Source organism: Erpetoichthys calabaricus, chromosome 2, assembly GCF_900747795.2.
Source record: "Erpetoichthys calabaricus chromosome 2, fErpCal1.3, whole genome shotgun sequence".
NCBI lineage: Eukaryota > Metazoa > Chordata > Cladistia > Polypteriformes > Polypteridae > Erpetoichthys > Erpetoichthys calabaricus.
In genome coordinates this window covers 206,339,825-206,356,424 of record NC_041395.2, presented here as the reverse complement: position 1 = coordinate 206,356,424, position 16,600 = coordinate 206,339,825, and the positions used below count along the sequence as shown (strand labels likewise).

At 39.6% G+C, this 16,600-nt stretch overlaps 1 protein-coding gene across 1 annotated transcript; it reads right to left on the bottom strand.

Annotated features, from left to right (window-relative positions):
- Window positions 1-2,702: 2,702 nt before the first annotated feature.
- On the bottom strand, window positions 2,703-7,040 carry LOC127526540 (C2 calcium-dependent domain-containing protein 4C-like). The gene is made up of 2 exons (XM_051922246.1): window positions 6,735-7,040; window positions 2,703-5,391 (listed from the first exon to the last, which is right to left on the bottom strand). The coding sequence occupies exon 2, from the start codon at window positions 5,348-5,350 to the stop codon at window positions 3,980-3,982; it is 1,371 nt and encodes a 456-aa protein (XP_051778206.1). The 5' UTR covers window positions 5,351-5,391; window positions 6,735-7,040; the 3' UTR covers window positions 2,703-3,979.
- Window positions 7,041-16,600: the final 9,560 nt, after the last annotated feature.

Here is a 16,600-nt window from a genome sequence, read left to right as displayed (position 1 = left end):
AAAAACTGCTGCACTGGAGCCACAGTACACAGCTGCACGGCAGTTCAAAAGTACTGCTCACTGCCATCCGAACACATCAGTTTGTAAGTGCTGCGCAGCCACAATTCCCAAACTCCAATGAGGAGCTTGTTCATCATTTGTGTGGTGGTGATTGCCAGCACTCGTTACTCCACAGGTGAAACCCTTGTCATTGTTATTGAAATAACTACCTTACCTCAAATTTATAATTAAAACAGAATGTTAAATATTGTAAGGTTCCTAAACTATTTTGGGACTCCCCACAACGGGATGACACTCCAAAGAGCATCCTGAAGTACTATTGCTATGTCTGTGGAAGACAGCTTATCCGTTGCCAGGGTAACCACAGGCTCCCAGCGCTGCAGCAGCTTGCCGTGAAAGCAAATCCAAGCCAACCAATGTTGCACTATAAGCACCGTTATCAATGGGTGATGCAAGGAACATTATAAATGTAGGGAACAGTATTACTTGGCCACTAACCTGGCCACGACCCTGCCCGATTGCTGTGTCTGTGTATAGGAGAGTGGTAGGTCCAGATACAATAAATAACCGTGCTGTTCCTGTTTCAAGCGGAATAAAGCTGGATTTGCTAAAGTACTGAGACTCAGCCTCTTATTTTGGGGTGCAACACATCAATATATATAGACGCAAATTGACATACTACATTTGGAACATGTTACTTTTTTAGGACGCCACAGTGTTCTGGTATGAGTGTAAATGTGCCTCATACTACCAGAGTTTGTCCTAAATTTGGACTAAATAAGATTCAGTATATAAACGGGTATTTTTTCTACTTCATCAATGTACTTTCATTTCCTTTACACTAAATCTCGATTCCTCTCTGTAAAAACTTGAAATATATAGATTTGATTAATTTTGCAATCACAGAAATCTTTGTTTTTCCAATATATCTATTTTAACCTGTATTTTATGTAAACATTTATGCTGTGTTTAACTTGCATTGGTAATGAGAAATGCCAGGTATGAAAGACAGAGATTTTGAGGTAAGATAGTTATACTCATTATCACTAATCATGGTACTGGAGACTTGCAACATGTTGCAAATGGATTAGTATGTACAATAGGGTGGTCCAGAAACCAATGCAAAGAGTTGATGTTGGTAGAACCATTTCTCCACACCGCCTGTTTTTGTCCATTAGGGATAGCTTGCTTACCTGCGAAATTTTTGCCTGATTGTGAAATGTATAGAGGTCATTCATTCTGAACATTTTATTATTATTGTTACTACGCACTGGGTTCTTAACAATAAAAAAAGAAAGATAACATTCTAGTACACTATGCTAAAGTGGAGTTCCCAGAACATTCTAATAGTAAGTGAAAACTTCCAGAACATTCTAGTAGCATGACAGAGAGAAACACAAGAAAAGATGGTGCAAAGCCTTTTAGCAGCCACCGCTACCTGACATTCCTGGACATCTTAAGATGAAAAATGAATTTGAACAGCTGAAGCTGGAGGATCTGAAAGAACAACATACTTCTTTGATGCCCTTATGGAAAAAAACAAAGAAAGTTCTCAGTTGTTTCTCAAGAACCCACCAGAACAGTGGACAGATGATCTAATCTTCATTTAATTTTGTGAATTACCATGCATGATGGTAATAAAAGGCGCAGTTAAAACAGGAATAAGTCTCTTCGAAATGTATAATGACATGCTGACAAAGGATGAAGAACTGAAAAAATTTATTCTTCGACTAGTCCCAAAGAATTTTCCAGCTTCATCGAGGACAGTGCTAATTAATGTTGTAGACCTGCAAGTGTGGAACAGTTCTTTGCTGTGCAGCTCAGATGACAAAAAAATGCCAAATGGAGTAACCTCTAAATGTTTATTTTCAATAAAATTTTGTGTTTGTTATAAAAATGATAAAGAATAAAATTAGCTTAGCTTTTTTTTGACCACCATAATGTACAAGTAATGACCCTATAAATCTATTCGTAGTTTTCTTTTTTAAAGACTTTCAAAGGACATAACACAAACAAAGTCTCCTTTAGAATGCGTTAATGAATTTTTAACATTTTGTTTCCTCCCTAAAACATGCAGAATAGGTTTATAACTGGCTCATCATATATCCAATATGAGTGAGTGTGGGTCTGGATGTGTGGCCTGTGATAAAGTAACGTCCCTTTCCATATTAATTTCTTGACATGATAAGTGTTGTCATAATAGACTCTGAGCCTGATGGTTACATATACTGATAAAAATTGACCTCATTTTCACCAATACGTCCATCCATTTACTTTTTACACCTGCCTCTCCAATTTTAGGACCAGAGGTGCAGCTTGTGACTGCAATATCAAATGTAAGGCAGGAACCAACCTCCATGGCAGAGCACACCCAGAACACACACGCACTCTTAATATGGGGCCAATTGACAGAACACATTCATCTTTGTGATGGGGAGAAAACCTCCAATAGCCTTGAAGAGAGCAAACAATTTGCACACAGTCACAGGATGAAGTGAATAGTGCTGATACTTCAAACAGTCCTGTCTGTGTTTAGTTTTTGCTCTGAATACTGCAGTGTTCCTGAAACATCCTAAAAGAGGTGTAGGTTAAGGTAAATAAAATCATTCCATTCTTCCAAGCTGTTTTTAGTTTACATGCTTATCTAATATGAAACACCTTCACAGACAGTTTAATAACACACTCAATGCCATTTGAGACTGTTTTTATTACAAAAGTAGAAATCTATATAAAATTGAATGAGGACTACAGGCAGACAAACACTTCAAATGAGCAAGAAATAAATGAATGTGGATAAATACATACACAATAATTTTAATAGAGACTGGTATGAAAAAAGATATTGTATACAGGGGGTCCTCAGGTTACGACACAGTTCCTTTCCTACAACAGTGATGTAACCCGAATTTTGGTGTAAGTCGAAACACACTCTAGCCTAAGTCACTTACCTATCCTAACACATTTGCAAAATCATAATCTAGAACATAAAAACACAACTAAGCCACATGAAAAGGACATAAATATACTGTACTGTACACTGCACTGTAGTAACAGAAAAAATGAGTGTAAAAAAAATCCTTACCTTTATTCCTTCTCATGTCTCAATTTTTTTAAGTTTTTATGGGAGTGAGCGTTGTAAACTCGAAACGGTGTAGGTTGAGACATTGTAACCCGAGGACCCCCTGTACTTTAAAAATTATTATTAAGCAGTGCCTTTCATAGTGAACGCTACCCCAAAGTGCTTCACATGTAAAATTAAAATTACAAATACGTATTTTCCTATTGTGAGAATGTGGGTCCGGCCAGGTCAGTGACTTCAGAGTCCTGCAGTGGGTCAATGCTGCAATATGAGAACCTAACCTGACTTGACGTCCAGTTCTTTAAACAAAAGGTCTTATTTTTGAAAGCCAAAATGAATACAGAGTCCTTGCAAAAGTTTGTATGAATAAAAGAACACTGAATTAACAAAATGCTTTAAAAATTACATATTTAAAACAAACCTTAAAGCTGTGAGTCTGGTGTCAAATGGCTGACTGAGATTCAGAGTCTAATGGCCAACAGACTAATTATAGATAGAATTCCCGGTATTTGTAACCATTTTGCACATCCTCTTTCATGTCACTGTATACATCATGGATCTTGATCATGCAAGAAAACTAGACTGAAGTACCATCCAATAATCCAGGAGCATCTAATTCATTCACGGGGTGTAAAACCGGATGGAATATGCCCCATCTGTGACTAAATTAGCGTCACAGAATCTCAAATTTAACACACTGACTATATCCTGCTCTTCACCGGTTTCAGCTTCAGATAATGTCTTCGGTTGTTCAATAACAGAGCACTGTGATGCCACCACAGAAGGAGCCCAGTTATCTACTGATGTTACTGCTGAATTTCTTTTAAATTGTGCTTTAGTCAAAAACATCCACCAAGATTCTGAGTGTTCCAAGTGTTTACCCAATACATATTATGGTCATTAGGGCGGCAGTATGGAGCAAAGTGAAAGCTCACACTCTCCCAGTAAAGTGTCCCTCTTCATGTTGGCACCTTTATTTACCACCTTGATCCGTAGTGATCGGGTCTGCAAATCTTTCTCACCAAGGCCCTCAAAGAAAAAATCTTCATTAAAAATGGGGTTCCGGCTTTTCTTGATGATCGTACTCTTTTGCCGTTGAGTCTTGCCTGGTTTTAAGTGCAGGAGGACACAGCAGCTCACATGCTTGCACTCAAAGCTGGGTGGGTATAAGCCTTCTGCATTGACCACCCTTACTCGCAGGCGGGCAGTCTCTCGAATGTACTCTGCTGAGAGTCTCAGCTTCCCCCTTTCCTGGCCACCCAACAATATGGTGTTCTCTTTGGTGAGTCGCTCGTGACAACAGATGAAGTCGAGGTGAAAGAGGGGTGGAGGTGCCAAAGTGGCCCCGCTGGGAGCGCTGGACAAGGAGCGCACTTCGTTCAGTTTTCTGGGCACAATAGGACTATTATCAGATGAACTCGCCTCATCAGTTGATAGAGAGCTAGCACGGGCTACAGCTTTGGCATTAATAGTTCTACAAAAGAGACGTTGCCTACTAGCATAGGCTTGGCACACTAATGTTCCAGCTAATGAACGGCCAAGCAAAGGGGAACTGAAAGGAGAAGACTCAGCAGAAGAAGTTGTATCACTGTCCAGATACTGAGGACTTTGGCCTGCAAAGCACTGCCTTGGTTCAGGAGAAGGCATCTGAAGAGTCAGAGATGAAGAATGTTCCCCTGTTGGAGATTTACGGGCCACATGTGGCGAGTGGAACAAGGACTCCCGCCGTCGTGTGTGAGGGCTTTCTGGCAGATATGCCAGTCCACCCTGGGTAAGCTGCGGCATGGAGATAGCAGACTGAACACCACATGTTTTCTTCTCCCTTCTTTCTTCCTCTTCCTTGTTGGTGTCCACTTCACCAGCATACTGTGAGCCATATCCTGTGTCCAGCTCGGCACTCTCGATCTGAATGACATGCCGGTGTGCTGCTCTGATCAAATCGTGCTCTGAGGCAGACTGGTTACTGCTGTATCTCTCTTGGAAGTTCCACTGTTTCTTAAAATCCCTCTTAGGAAGATTCGGAGCATTGGTGCCACTTTCTTCTTTTGAGTCTCTGTCATCAGTGTGCATTGACCTTAGTTTTGGAGGGATAAAGAATTCAGGAATACGATCTGGGGTGAGCACATTGGGACACATGGACAGCTTTGTGTGGTCAGTGGCACGATGTGAGCCAGGGATTAGAGATTTTCGAACTGTAAACATCATGTATCTTCCCAAAAATCTTCTTTCCTGATTTTCCCTGACAAGGAAGATGTTGTCTAGAAACCACATACATAGATATGAAGCAGAGTCCAAGTTGTGATGAAACAGCACTTGAAAAGAAAAATAGAAACCCATCAAAGTGTCTTGTAGTAACATGCAGTATACGTTAAATCAAATATTCACTGTTCTGATTAAACTATTTAAAACTCACTGGATAGGGTGATAAGTTAAAAAGATCAAAATTACAGATTTGCTGTTGGAGGAAGAATCAAAGACACAAGAAAAGTGGCTGTAAAGACTGGGGGGCTGAGCATGGGCAAGTCTTACATCCTGTACTCATACTGTATACTGGGACAGTATGCTAAACACAAAAAAAGATTCAAAACACAGCTTAAAATAACAGTGATGCTAGCAACGTGCGGATGTGTAGTGCAGTTAGTTAACTTCACTGTATTTTATGCTAGCGAGTGTTTAGTTGATTTTTGCTATACTTCAGTTCAGTCGCATTTAATTAACAACGAATCGTTATCAACATCTTTCAGGGTGAAGCGGATGTCTTCATTGAGGTATCGTTTTCTTTTCAATTGAATTTCTTTTTAAATTAGCCCAATATGCGTGAGTTTAATTTGCGCGGTACTGCTTTCCGTCTGGGATTAGTTGCAGGTTTGCCCCCCTCAGGCAGCCCTAACGGACAATTCCTGTCCACAAAACGGTTTGAAGGGTTGCAGATTATTTTAGCGCCTTGTTTCTTTGCTTTACTTCGTTTGAAGACAAGTCCCCGCATTACTTAAACTGCTTCACAGTTCAAAACAGTTATATTTGGAACCATTGTTTGTAAGCGTTTACTACAAAATATGTGCCGATATTCTAGAAGACGATTTAAGATTTTGTGATGGTTTTAAGGAGATCAAACTAATCCGTTATTTTCATCTTACTTCATATGTAATTGTGTTTAATTTGCTATCCTTCCGTAGTGGTTAATTTTGGGTTAACTGCGTAGAGGGATAATTTTGTGTAACGTCCTTTCTCATTGAAAAAAGAGAAGGATCGGCAGATTTATTTCACTCCAAGAAAAAAAAAAGGCTTTACAGCTTTCTTGCGTGCTCTGACGTACGAAATGTGCTTGATACCATATACTGTACGTTTTTTTCTGCTCGTCTTTTCTTTACTCACTTTATCCTACTTTTTGATAATCAAAGTCTTAAAATAATATGAAGCTCTTTTAGGGACTTGTATTGCCTGGACTCACACACTGTTATATATATATATATATAACAGTTGTTCGTATGGAACAAAACCATTCAGGTTATGATTATTACATATATATGACGCATTTAACAAACAAACAAATATATATATATATATATATATATATATATATATATATATATATATATATATATATATATATATAATTTTTCTATAAGCGAACTCATTAAGCTAATGCACTTACCTGGTCGGGGAAAGTAGTTCAAATGTCTTGTAGCTGCCGCTAAATGCAGTCGCACAGGCTTTGCACGGTTATGCTGTGCTCGCCGCTGTTGTCAGGTGCCGATCGGAGGCAACGTGCCAGGGGCGAGCCTTTTAAAGTCCAGGCTTTTATAGCGACTCAAGCGGAGAGCGTCAGATGCTCTGCGCACGTGTGACTCAGCGCATGTTGCGGCTCGGGTGGCGGACTGAGCGGAAAACAAAAGCCGCGCGGCTTGGCCATGGGAGGCAACCCATTGTACGCACTGAGACGAGGGAAGACACTTTGAGGAAAATGAAATGTGGATGGAGTGCAGCTTTCACAAAAATTGTAACAAGGCAAGCATTCATCAAAACTAAAGGGTCATTAGGCTAGCGCCAGTGTATTTTTAAACATGCTGCGTTTACTCAGCATCTCAAGGTAGGCAAAGCGCAATGCCTGGGATGCTGCTGCTGCTGGCTGTGACTCATTTTTGTATGCCCTTTACCTGAAAGAACAGCCAATCTCACGCGTATGTGACAAACATGGCCGGCTTTAGAGGACCTCTCCGCACAAGAAGGTCACAGATGCACTACACCGCTACTCGGATTACTCACAGGGACAGCGAGTCTACAGATCAGGGGACGCATAAGCACATCAGTGAAAGAGGATTCGTGGGCGTGGACGGTATGTGTAGAAGACAAGCAGTGGCCTACGCACCACACCTCTTTTTATGAGGGTGGACATGAGACGTTTGGGTTAGGTGGGTTAGCGACTGCATGTGTTCTGTGATGGGCTAGAGCCGCACTCAGGGCTGCTTCCATCCTCCATAGTCTATGACCTTCAGCTGGGCAGAGTATGTTCATGACATGAACGGATGGCAATTAACTTCCATAATTATGAAAAGTGTATTTTATTTTATTAATATACAGTGTGAATCTAAATTGTGCAGCTTGTCGGCTGTATATATCAAAAAGACAGAAAAAAGAAAATAAACGATTTGGTAAATATGGTTAACAAATAATTAAAGGAAAGTGCATAAGTAGGTTGGGAGCATGTGCTGATAGTGCAACAGAATACATTCTGCATGGTCATTGTCAATCAAATAATAGAAAATGTCTATTTAATGTAGCATCTTAATGTCTATAGTATTTATCACAAGAAAGTAATAAATAAAACATCATGGAAGAAAATAACTGACAGTTCAACAAATGTCTTAAAACTGGTAGAATTAAGTAATTTAAATGTTTAAAATAAACTGATATCAGTGAAGTTACCACTAGGAACTTGAAAGCAAATATTAATGGGTAAGGAAAAGTGAGAAGACACTTACTGACAATCAATCTATGGTCCGGGGTTGGGATCTACCTTGGAGGTGAGTGCCTCAATTGATTTATGATTGATAAAAGATCTGGAGTGTGGGGGGGGACCCCCCCAAACCCCCCCAAACTTGGATTTACATAGATTACACAGGAGCATTTAGTTTAGCTTCTGAATGGAAGAGCCTAGCTTCTGAAAGCTGTCACATTCTGTTGTTATACAACATTGAATCACATCCATCCATTTTCCAAGCCGCTGAATCCGAACACAGGGTCACGGGGGTCTGCTGGAGCCAATCCCAGCCAACACAGGGCACAAGGCAGGAAACAATCCTGGGCAGGGTGCCAACCCACCGCAGGACACACACAAACACACCCAGCACACACTAGGGCCAATTTAGAATCGCCAATCCACCTAACCTGCATGTCTTTGGACTGTGGGAGGAAACCGGAGCGCCCGGAGGAAACCCACGCAGACACGGGGAGAACATGCAAACTCCACGCAGGGAGGACCCGGGAAGCGAACCCAGGTCCCCAGATCTCCCAACTGCGAGGCAGCAGCGCTACCCACTGCGCCACCGTGCCGCCCACATTGAATCACAATTAATGTAATTTAGCTTTTTGACACCTGTCAAAAGAAAAAGGTTTTTTAATGTTGAAACAAATTTCTAGTCTTATTTTGAATTTTCCCATGCAGTTAATCTAATCTAATCTAAATACAAATATGAAACAAAATATAATTAATCTCATAAGTACTGCCCCCTTCACATCAGTATTTAGCAGATGTACCTTACACTAACATGGCAGTCTTGAGTCTGTGGGCACGGGTCTCTCTGTATAGCTTTGTACATATGGACATTGACATTTTTCCCAGTGTCCTTTGTAACTTATTTGGTTGACTCCTTTATCCAAAACGACTTACAACTGGTTGCATTTCTATTGTGTTTCCAGCTAGGTCACAGGCAGGTGAAGTGACTTGCTCGAGGTCACACAGTGTCAGTAGCAGGATTTGAACTCACAACTTTCCCATAAACCTATGACAGGTGAAGCACCCTGGCAACAGTTGTATGCTCAGTCTCTCCAAGCTAACCACTGTAGCTTGTAACTCCTTCAGAGTTAATGTAGATCTCTTAATGGCCTCCCTCACTCATCTTCCTCTTGCACGATCAGTCTGTTTTTGTGGATGGCATACTCTGGGCAGATTTATAGCTATACCCTGCTTTTCCCATTTCTTATTGACTGATTTAACTGGACTTCAAGGGGTTTTCAGTGACTTGAATGTTTTTCTTGTTTCCAACCCTTTTTGTGTTGTGCTTTTCAATCACCTTTTCACAGAAGAATGTGTTTTTGTTGCTTGTTTGTTATGTCATCCTACTGTCTCGCCACCAGTTGGACCTTCTAGGTAAGGTGCATTTACAATCAATAGAAACCCCCTGATTACAAACAGTTGATCTCCATTGAACTAATGATATGACTTCTGAAACCAACTGGGGCCACCAGTGATGATTTAGGTGTGTCATAATAAAGGAGGAGAATACTTAATGTGATCACATATTTTGTGTTTTATACTTAGAATTAATTTCCAAAGTTCCGAAAGGTGAAAACTTTTCACAGGCACTGTAACTAACTTGTCTTCAAAGTACAGCAAAACTCTCTAGATTAATATTCAATGTAAAATATTTTTTTACATTTTTTAAAATTAATTTGGCAACATAAAATAGTTGACTGATGGCTAAAGAGGAATGCATGAATGGCAAATGTGATGCACACTTTCAAATACAAGTTTACTTTTATCCTGTTTGTTACTGTTGTGCATTGAGTTCGCTCTTTTCAAATCTTCTTCTTGCCTTTCCCTGGTCACAGTAGTTATTGGGATGTGATTACAAGGTCGCAGGTAATAAGAACATACCTGTAGATGCATCGGGTGAGACAATTTCTCTTTTCTATTAATTAAAATGAGTTTTTATTTTTAATTTATTTTATTTGCATCTATCATAGTGCCAGAGAGAGAGGTTACATGTTGGTCATACATGAGTTACACTGAACTGTACACGTAGCCCACTACTGCTAATACAACAGGCTGAAGCCCGTTTAAGCTTGGCTCTTGCATTGTAAGATTATTTATCACAGGGGCATCACTGATGTTCTGACGTTTTTGATTTTCTCACCGAACTTATCTTTAGCTATGACTTTATAAATTTTCTGGTGACCATGACTAATTTTGTCTTAACCCTTTGCAATCATCAACATAGTTTCTTGCCGTCATCTTTTTCCATTTTAGCTGCTTGGATTACATTGATTTCCTGATTTGATTAAATGGCCTTTGTCAGTCTGTCTGTATCTCCATGTCCGGCTGCTGCCGCCACACTAAGGCTGTGAATCTGTTGTCAAATACAATTATTACATGTTATTTTCTTCCACTGGCACAGTGCTTCCACAGTCACTTTAAAATGCCAAGCGTATTCTGGCACGTGCCATTGTAGTTAACTTTTGATGTGACCTTTCAGAGGTCAGAATAAGGTTCAATTACGATGATTCTAAATGATCCAGTACTGTAAAATGATATGCCTTGGACATTACATTTGTAGCGCGTGTTGCTTCTTTTATACCGGACATCCACGAACATCTAAATGTCAACAAATTCTCAACGATGTTTAGTATCTCGATTTTGTCACATCTTATCAGAAATGTATGCTCCTTTCTTACGCATATTCTATTTTCATACATTTTTTTTTTTTTTTTATAACGGAGCCAGATTAGTGTCTACATGTTGCGTGTTGGACCAACAAGCAAATAAGAAATTCTCTACAATATAGACGCGTGACAGTAGTAACTCCTGCACTGGCACTAGAACTCATTCTTACGTAACACGCACAGACCGCCTCGTGTTGCACAGAAGTCCCAGCGCACAGTTCCAGGCTTACGTGAAGCGAACGAACACACGCATGCTCAGTCTGTGTCTCTCGCACTACAGCGCTGCCGCTTGTGATCAAGTCTAGCTCTTCACTGTCACCGAGTTGTTTGTTGAGTCTCTGTGCGTCTGTACTTATGTAACTAACCAAATTTATTCTGTAGTGTCATTCATTAAATTTGTGCGAGTGTGTACAGAGTGGGCCAACGTCTACAATAAATTACCTTTGCAAAACGCTAACTTCAATTCAGCATCACAGCTTGCAGGAGCGTATCTCGCATACCTCGGCAGTATCGGGAACAAGGCAGGAATCACACGTAAGCCCACCCCTACACATGGGGCGAGTTCGTCGTTGACCAGCATACACGTCTTTGGAACGTGGGAACAAAACCAGTACTCAAAGAAATAGCCAAGTAGATAGAGGAGAAGGTGCAGACTCCATGGTGACTAACGATCGAGCGCCGGAATCAAACCCGATTCACTGGACCCGTAAGGCAGAAGCGAAATTTATAAACCTATGGAAAAATGAAAACGTTTACAAGCCATATTGCCTGGTAGAGATGTATGTGCTTAGCATACTGTACTGTGTATATTCCGTGTCTGTCTAGTGTCCACGTAGATATGTAAGTAGCTGCAAAAAGCTGTTAACTTCAGCATGGCTGCTTTCGACGCATTTTGCCTTTTTTCATTCGGTAGTACTCTGAAATGAAAAGTCACAATCCTTCCATTTTAATTTTATGAAATTTTTGGTTTCACCTGTTTTCTTTAAAACTGCGATTTTGGCACAAATAGATACTAATTAGTAAACGTCCATCCTTTCATCAGCAAGGATTTCATATAGAAAAATAACTTTACTCTACACAACGCCCCCAGTTTGGAGTAATAAATCCATTGTTGTTATCGGAAACTGGATGGACAAAGGCATCTGGACAGTGTGTTACTATTTGGCTACTGAGAGAAACGTGTTAGTCTTTGAGCTAAGGATATAAAAGTCTGAATTTAATGGAATGCAATCTTATAACCAATTCAATACCCCCACTTGCACTTTAATTAGCTTGGAGATCTTTAAAGTACCCCAAGTCTGTGGCTATAATGCACGCTGTTTATTAAGGTTTGTTCTTTTCTTGATTTGAAATATTTTTTATAAAAAAACATGTTACAAATGAAGCCTTATATTGTACTTTAAGAAGATTTACTCTCAATAATTATTCTAGAGCAGGGGTGTCGAACTCCGGGCCTGGAGGGCCGCAGTGGCTGCAGGTTTTCTTTCTGACCCTTTTCCTAATCAGTGACCAGTTTTCACTGCTAATTAACTCCTTTTCCCTTCATTTTAATAGCCCTGTTTTTAAGGATTCAGTCCTCTGAATGTATTCCTTTCTTCATTAAATGACAGCCAAACAGAAATGAGATGTGAAACGAGCCAACAGATGACCAGCTAAGCTGGGATTTCAAACTCCAATCACTTTCTTAATGAGAATCCGATTCTTGGTGTTAATTAAACTCATTATTTAATTCCTTGGCTTGTTGCTGCTCTCATTCTGCCACAGGAGGCATTTCCAAAACTGTTGATTTTTCTGTTTTTTCTAAGAACACCGTCAAGATGGTGACCTGAGAGATCAACCTTACTGAGACCTTCACCTTTCTTTATTTTCAGATATTGTGTGATGGACACAGGGGAGCTGGTTATGTAGCACCTCGTTTTGTGTCTCATTATTGTTTGGCTGCTAATTAAGGAAAAACAGATGACTAAGGGGCCTGAGTCCCGTCAACTAAAACTAAGGCAAAAGAAGTTAATTAGCAGAAAAAAAAAACATGTCACTAATGAAGAAGAAAGTTAGAATGAAAACCTGCAGCTACTGCAGCCCTCCAGGACCAAATCATGCTCCGAGAGCAACTTCTCCCAAACATCCAAGAACAGTTTGGTGATGAACAATGCTTTTCCAGCATGATGGAGCACCGTGCCATAAGGCAAAAGTGATAACTAAGTGGCTCGGGGAACAAAACATCGAAATTTTGGGTCCATGGCCAGGAAACTCCCCAGACCTTAATCCCATTGAGAACTTGTGGTCAATCCTCAAGAGGCAGGTGGACAAACAAAAATCCACAAATTCTGACAAACTCCAGGCATTGATTATGCAAGAATGGGCTTCCATCAGTCAAGATTTGGCCCAGAAGTTGACTGACAGCATGCCAGGGTGAATTGCAGAGGTCTTAAAAAAGAATGGCCAAAAATGCAAATATTGACTCTTTGCATAAACTTAATGTAATTGTCAATAAAAGCCTTTGAAATTTAAAAAATGCTTGTAATTGTACTTCAGTATACCATAGAGACATCTGACAAAAAGATCTAAAAACACTGCAGCGGCAAACTTTGTGAAAATTAATATTTGTGTCATTCTCAAAACCTTTGGCCACGACTGTAGTAATACTATACATTGCATCTGTCATTGTAACAGATGGCACCTCATAAATATTTGTAATAATAAAATGTATTACTTCAAATGTTTGTGATGCAACATCTGTTGAAACGACAGACATAATAACTGGACGGACAGACAGATACACAGACACGTTTCATTTTATTAAGGCGGATACATCCCTGTAAACAATTTGCAAGACTAAAATCTGGAACGTATGATAATATTTGCACATTTTGTCTAAAAAAAAAGAGATCAAAACTGTAAATCACTTGTGAATATTCTTTTGCATTTTTGCTTGATCTATACACTTATCGTGTGTGTGTGTTCGCCCTGCAATAGACTGGTGTCTTGTCCAAAGATTGTTCCTACATTAGTGGGGCAGACTCCATCTCTTCTGTGATTCTCCGCTATATAATTGGGTTTGGACATACAGTCAGATATTTTTAAACAATATAATGCATGCCAAATTTAAGTTGAATCATAGAAAGTTAAATTTAAGTTCAGAGGTTTTAAAGTTGGTCGTATTGGTAAGGATAAATATTAATTTTTGATGTAATAATGTTATATTTTATCCATAAATGTATTAAAAAAAAACTTGCCCAATCATTTGTGGCACCAAGATCGTGTTAAACTTTCCAGTTAAATCCTTAAAAGAACTTATTAAAATTTTTGCAGGACCCCTCATACTTTTAATATATTGTGAAGTTTTTATAAGCTATTTTGCCATTCTTTAATTTGATTTACTTGTTCCAAAAAAGGCAATAGGCTGTCAGGGGGCGCTGCTAGCTTCAGCACTTTTTAGGGGCTTCTCTCTGACAACGTTACTCCAACATGTGTTGGTTAGAGAAGCGGTGGTGCTGAGGGGCCGTTTTAGGAAGTCCGCTAACATTGTCAGAACGCAGAAAGAAGGGCTCGGCTCTCGAAAATCGGGGGCTAAATTTCCAGAAGCCCATAAACGACGAATTTGTTTTGTAATCTTTTGCCTCTTACCAGCCACGCTGTTGTTCTATGCTGACACCTACCGACGGACATAGAGAAAGACTACTGAATATTTTTTTTTCTTTGCGAGTAACTAAAAATTGTTACATTCTATTTTATATACCACGCACTCACAAACTGTATACAGCACATACATCCCTTCAACAAAGTTAACAGCATTCAAATCCTTGGATGTGTTCGTCAATTAAACAAATAACGCGTTTCACTGGAATTCTGGTCGGCTTCAGGTACTTTACCCGAGGAGTTGGATCTGCTGCTACATACATGCCAGTGTCATTAATGACTGTATACACAGTCAAGACTGGTTTACATGGACACAGTTAACTGGGAATGTAAAAGTGGAAGTCCACCATTTTTGACACGTGGACTTAAAACAATTCCTATTTTTTTCTTATTGAATTTTTAACGATTCCTGCTTTTCTTCCAAAATGGAAATTGACAATCTACAATGCACAAAAAATCTAGAACTTTAAAAAGCAAGTTGAACAAAAACTACATCGTTCCAGCATCAGTCTGCTAGATTTTACTTATCCTTTTACCTTCATACCCAAAAAGGCACGGCACAGAACCATCTTTTACTTATTGGCCATGAAGACAATAAATAATCTGATCACTCATCAGTGAGCTGAAAGATTCATTCCTTCCAACATGAGCTGTGTGTTGACATTTCATTGTTTCCTGCATTTTAATATTTGTCTAAGGTAAGATATACAATTATTAAATATCCAATATATTGAAGTGATTGGAAAGTTTAAAATAGAGCCAAGAAGTTTTTAAAAATTGACAATGTGTTGATCATTAATTGGGTCAGCACAGCTAGACATGCACAAGGGGAGAGCAGAAGGAAACATGATCCTTTAGGTTAAGACACAAATTTTGAAATAACACCCTGCTTTGTTTGAGATTTGCTGAACAGACTGAGAACACCCCAGTTGGAGGAATTGGAAAAGCTGGATAGCAGTTGTTGGGAGACCTGCCAGGAAAAAAAAATTAAGTTGTCCAGACATGACAGAACAAGGCCTTGAACTGTTAAGTTGATTGGCATAGATGTTGAGTGAAATCACATAAATGCCTTACTGACATAACAGTGCTTGATTATTGAAGAAATCTTTTGAATCTTCCCTGGTCACATCACATTTCTCACCTAATTTCATGGCAAGAAGGTTACATTATTGAGGACAATGCTTAAAGAAAGACCTGTAGATGGAGAAGCAGAAGGCAAGTACATGGACATGGAGGGTCTTAAATGTAAGGTTATCTTCTTTCATCTGTTATGAGATTGCAGAGAGACAGTTGGAGATCTAGGCTGAAACCTGTGGATTTATGAAAGCAAATGCTTCATCACGGTGCCCTGCCCGGGGGTCTGTTCCTGCCTTGCATCCTGTGTTGGCAGACCCCTGTGACCCTGTGTTAGGATATAGCGGATTGGTTAATGACTGACTGCTTCATCACTGGTACAGTACATGATTAAATAATGCCATTAGAAAGAATAGAGCATATATGGAACAAATGGGCATCTTTTCTTCTTTTCTCAACACCACTATGGTCAACTCCCATGTAGACGTAAGGCAACACAGGATCAAAGAGAAAGATAAGACCAGAAGAAGTCCAATGCTGATGCTGTTAATGGAGAGATTAGCAAAGAATGGTTACAGGATGAAATGAGGGAAAATAATCAAGAAGGGGCAAGACCACATGTAAGGGTCTCTACAGGAAACCCTCTTGGGAGACCAGGTTGAAGAGAATGAACTTGCAGGTAGCTGTCCAATAGGACAATGAGTGTTGTTTTTTTTTTGTGAATAATGTACACCAGCATCTGTGACAGAAACAGTAGAAATTATACCAGATGGTAATACCATCTATAATGGAACTGGACTATACTTCCTCAAATCCTCCATTCTGGCCCTCTGTTGAATTGAATCTGGTGGCCCAGCTATCATTCATCCTCAATTTCCTTCAACACATTGAAATCTAAGCAATTCCATTTCAATCTGGGACTCTCATTCCCTATGCTTTACAAACCTGGCATCAAGTGCTGGTCCAAGCCCTAAAACGGCACTCGTAGCAAAACTGGTGAACACTCTGTATCTCTTCTGACTTAGGCACCTTTGGGCTTAATTTCCCTCTATCTCTATATTTGATAACTTGTGGTATCCACTCCTTCAGTCTCTGAAATTCAGGTTCTTCATTTCCCTCTTTCATGTCTTTATTCATTGATGTCAG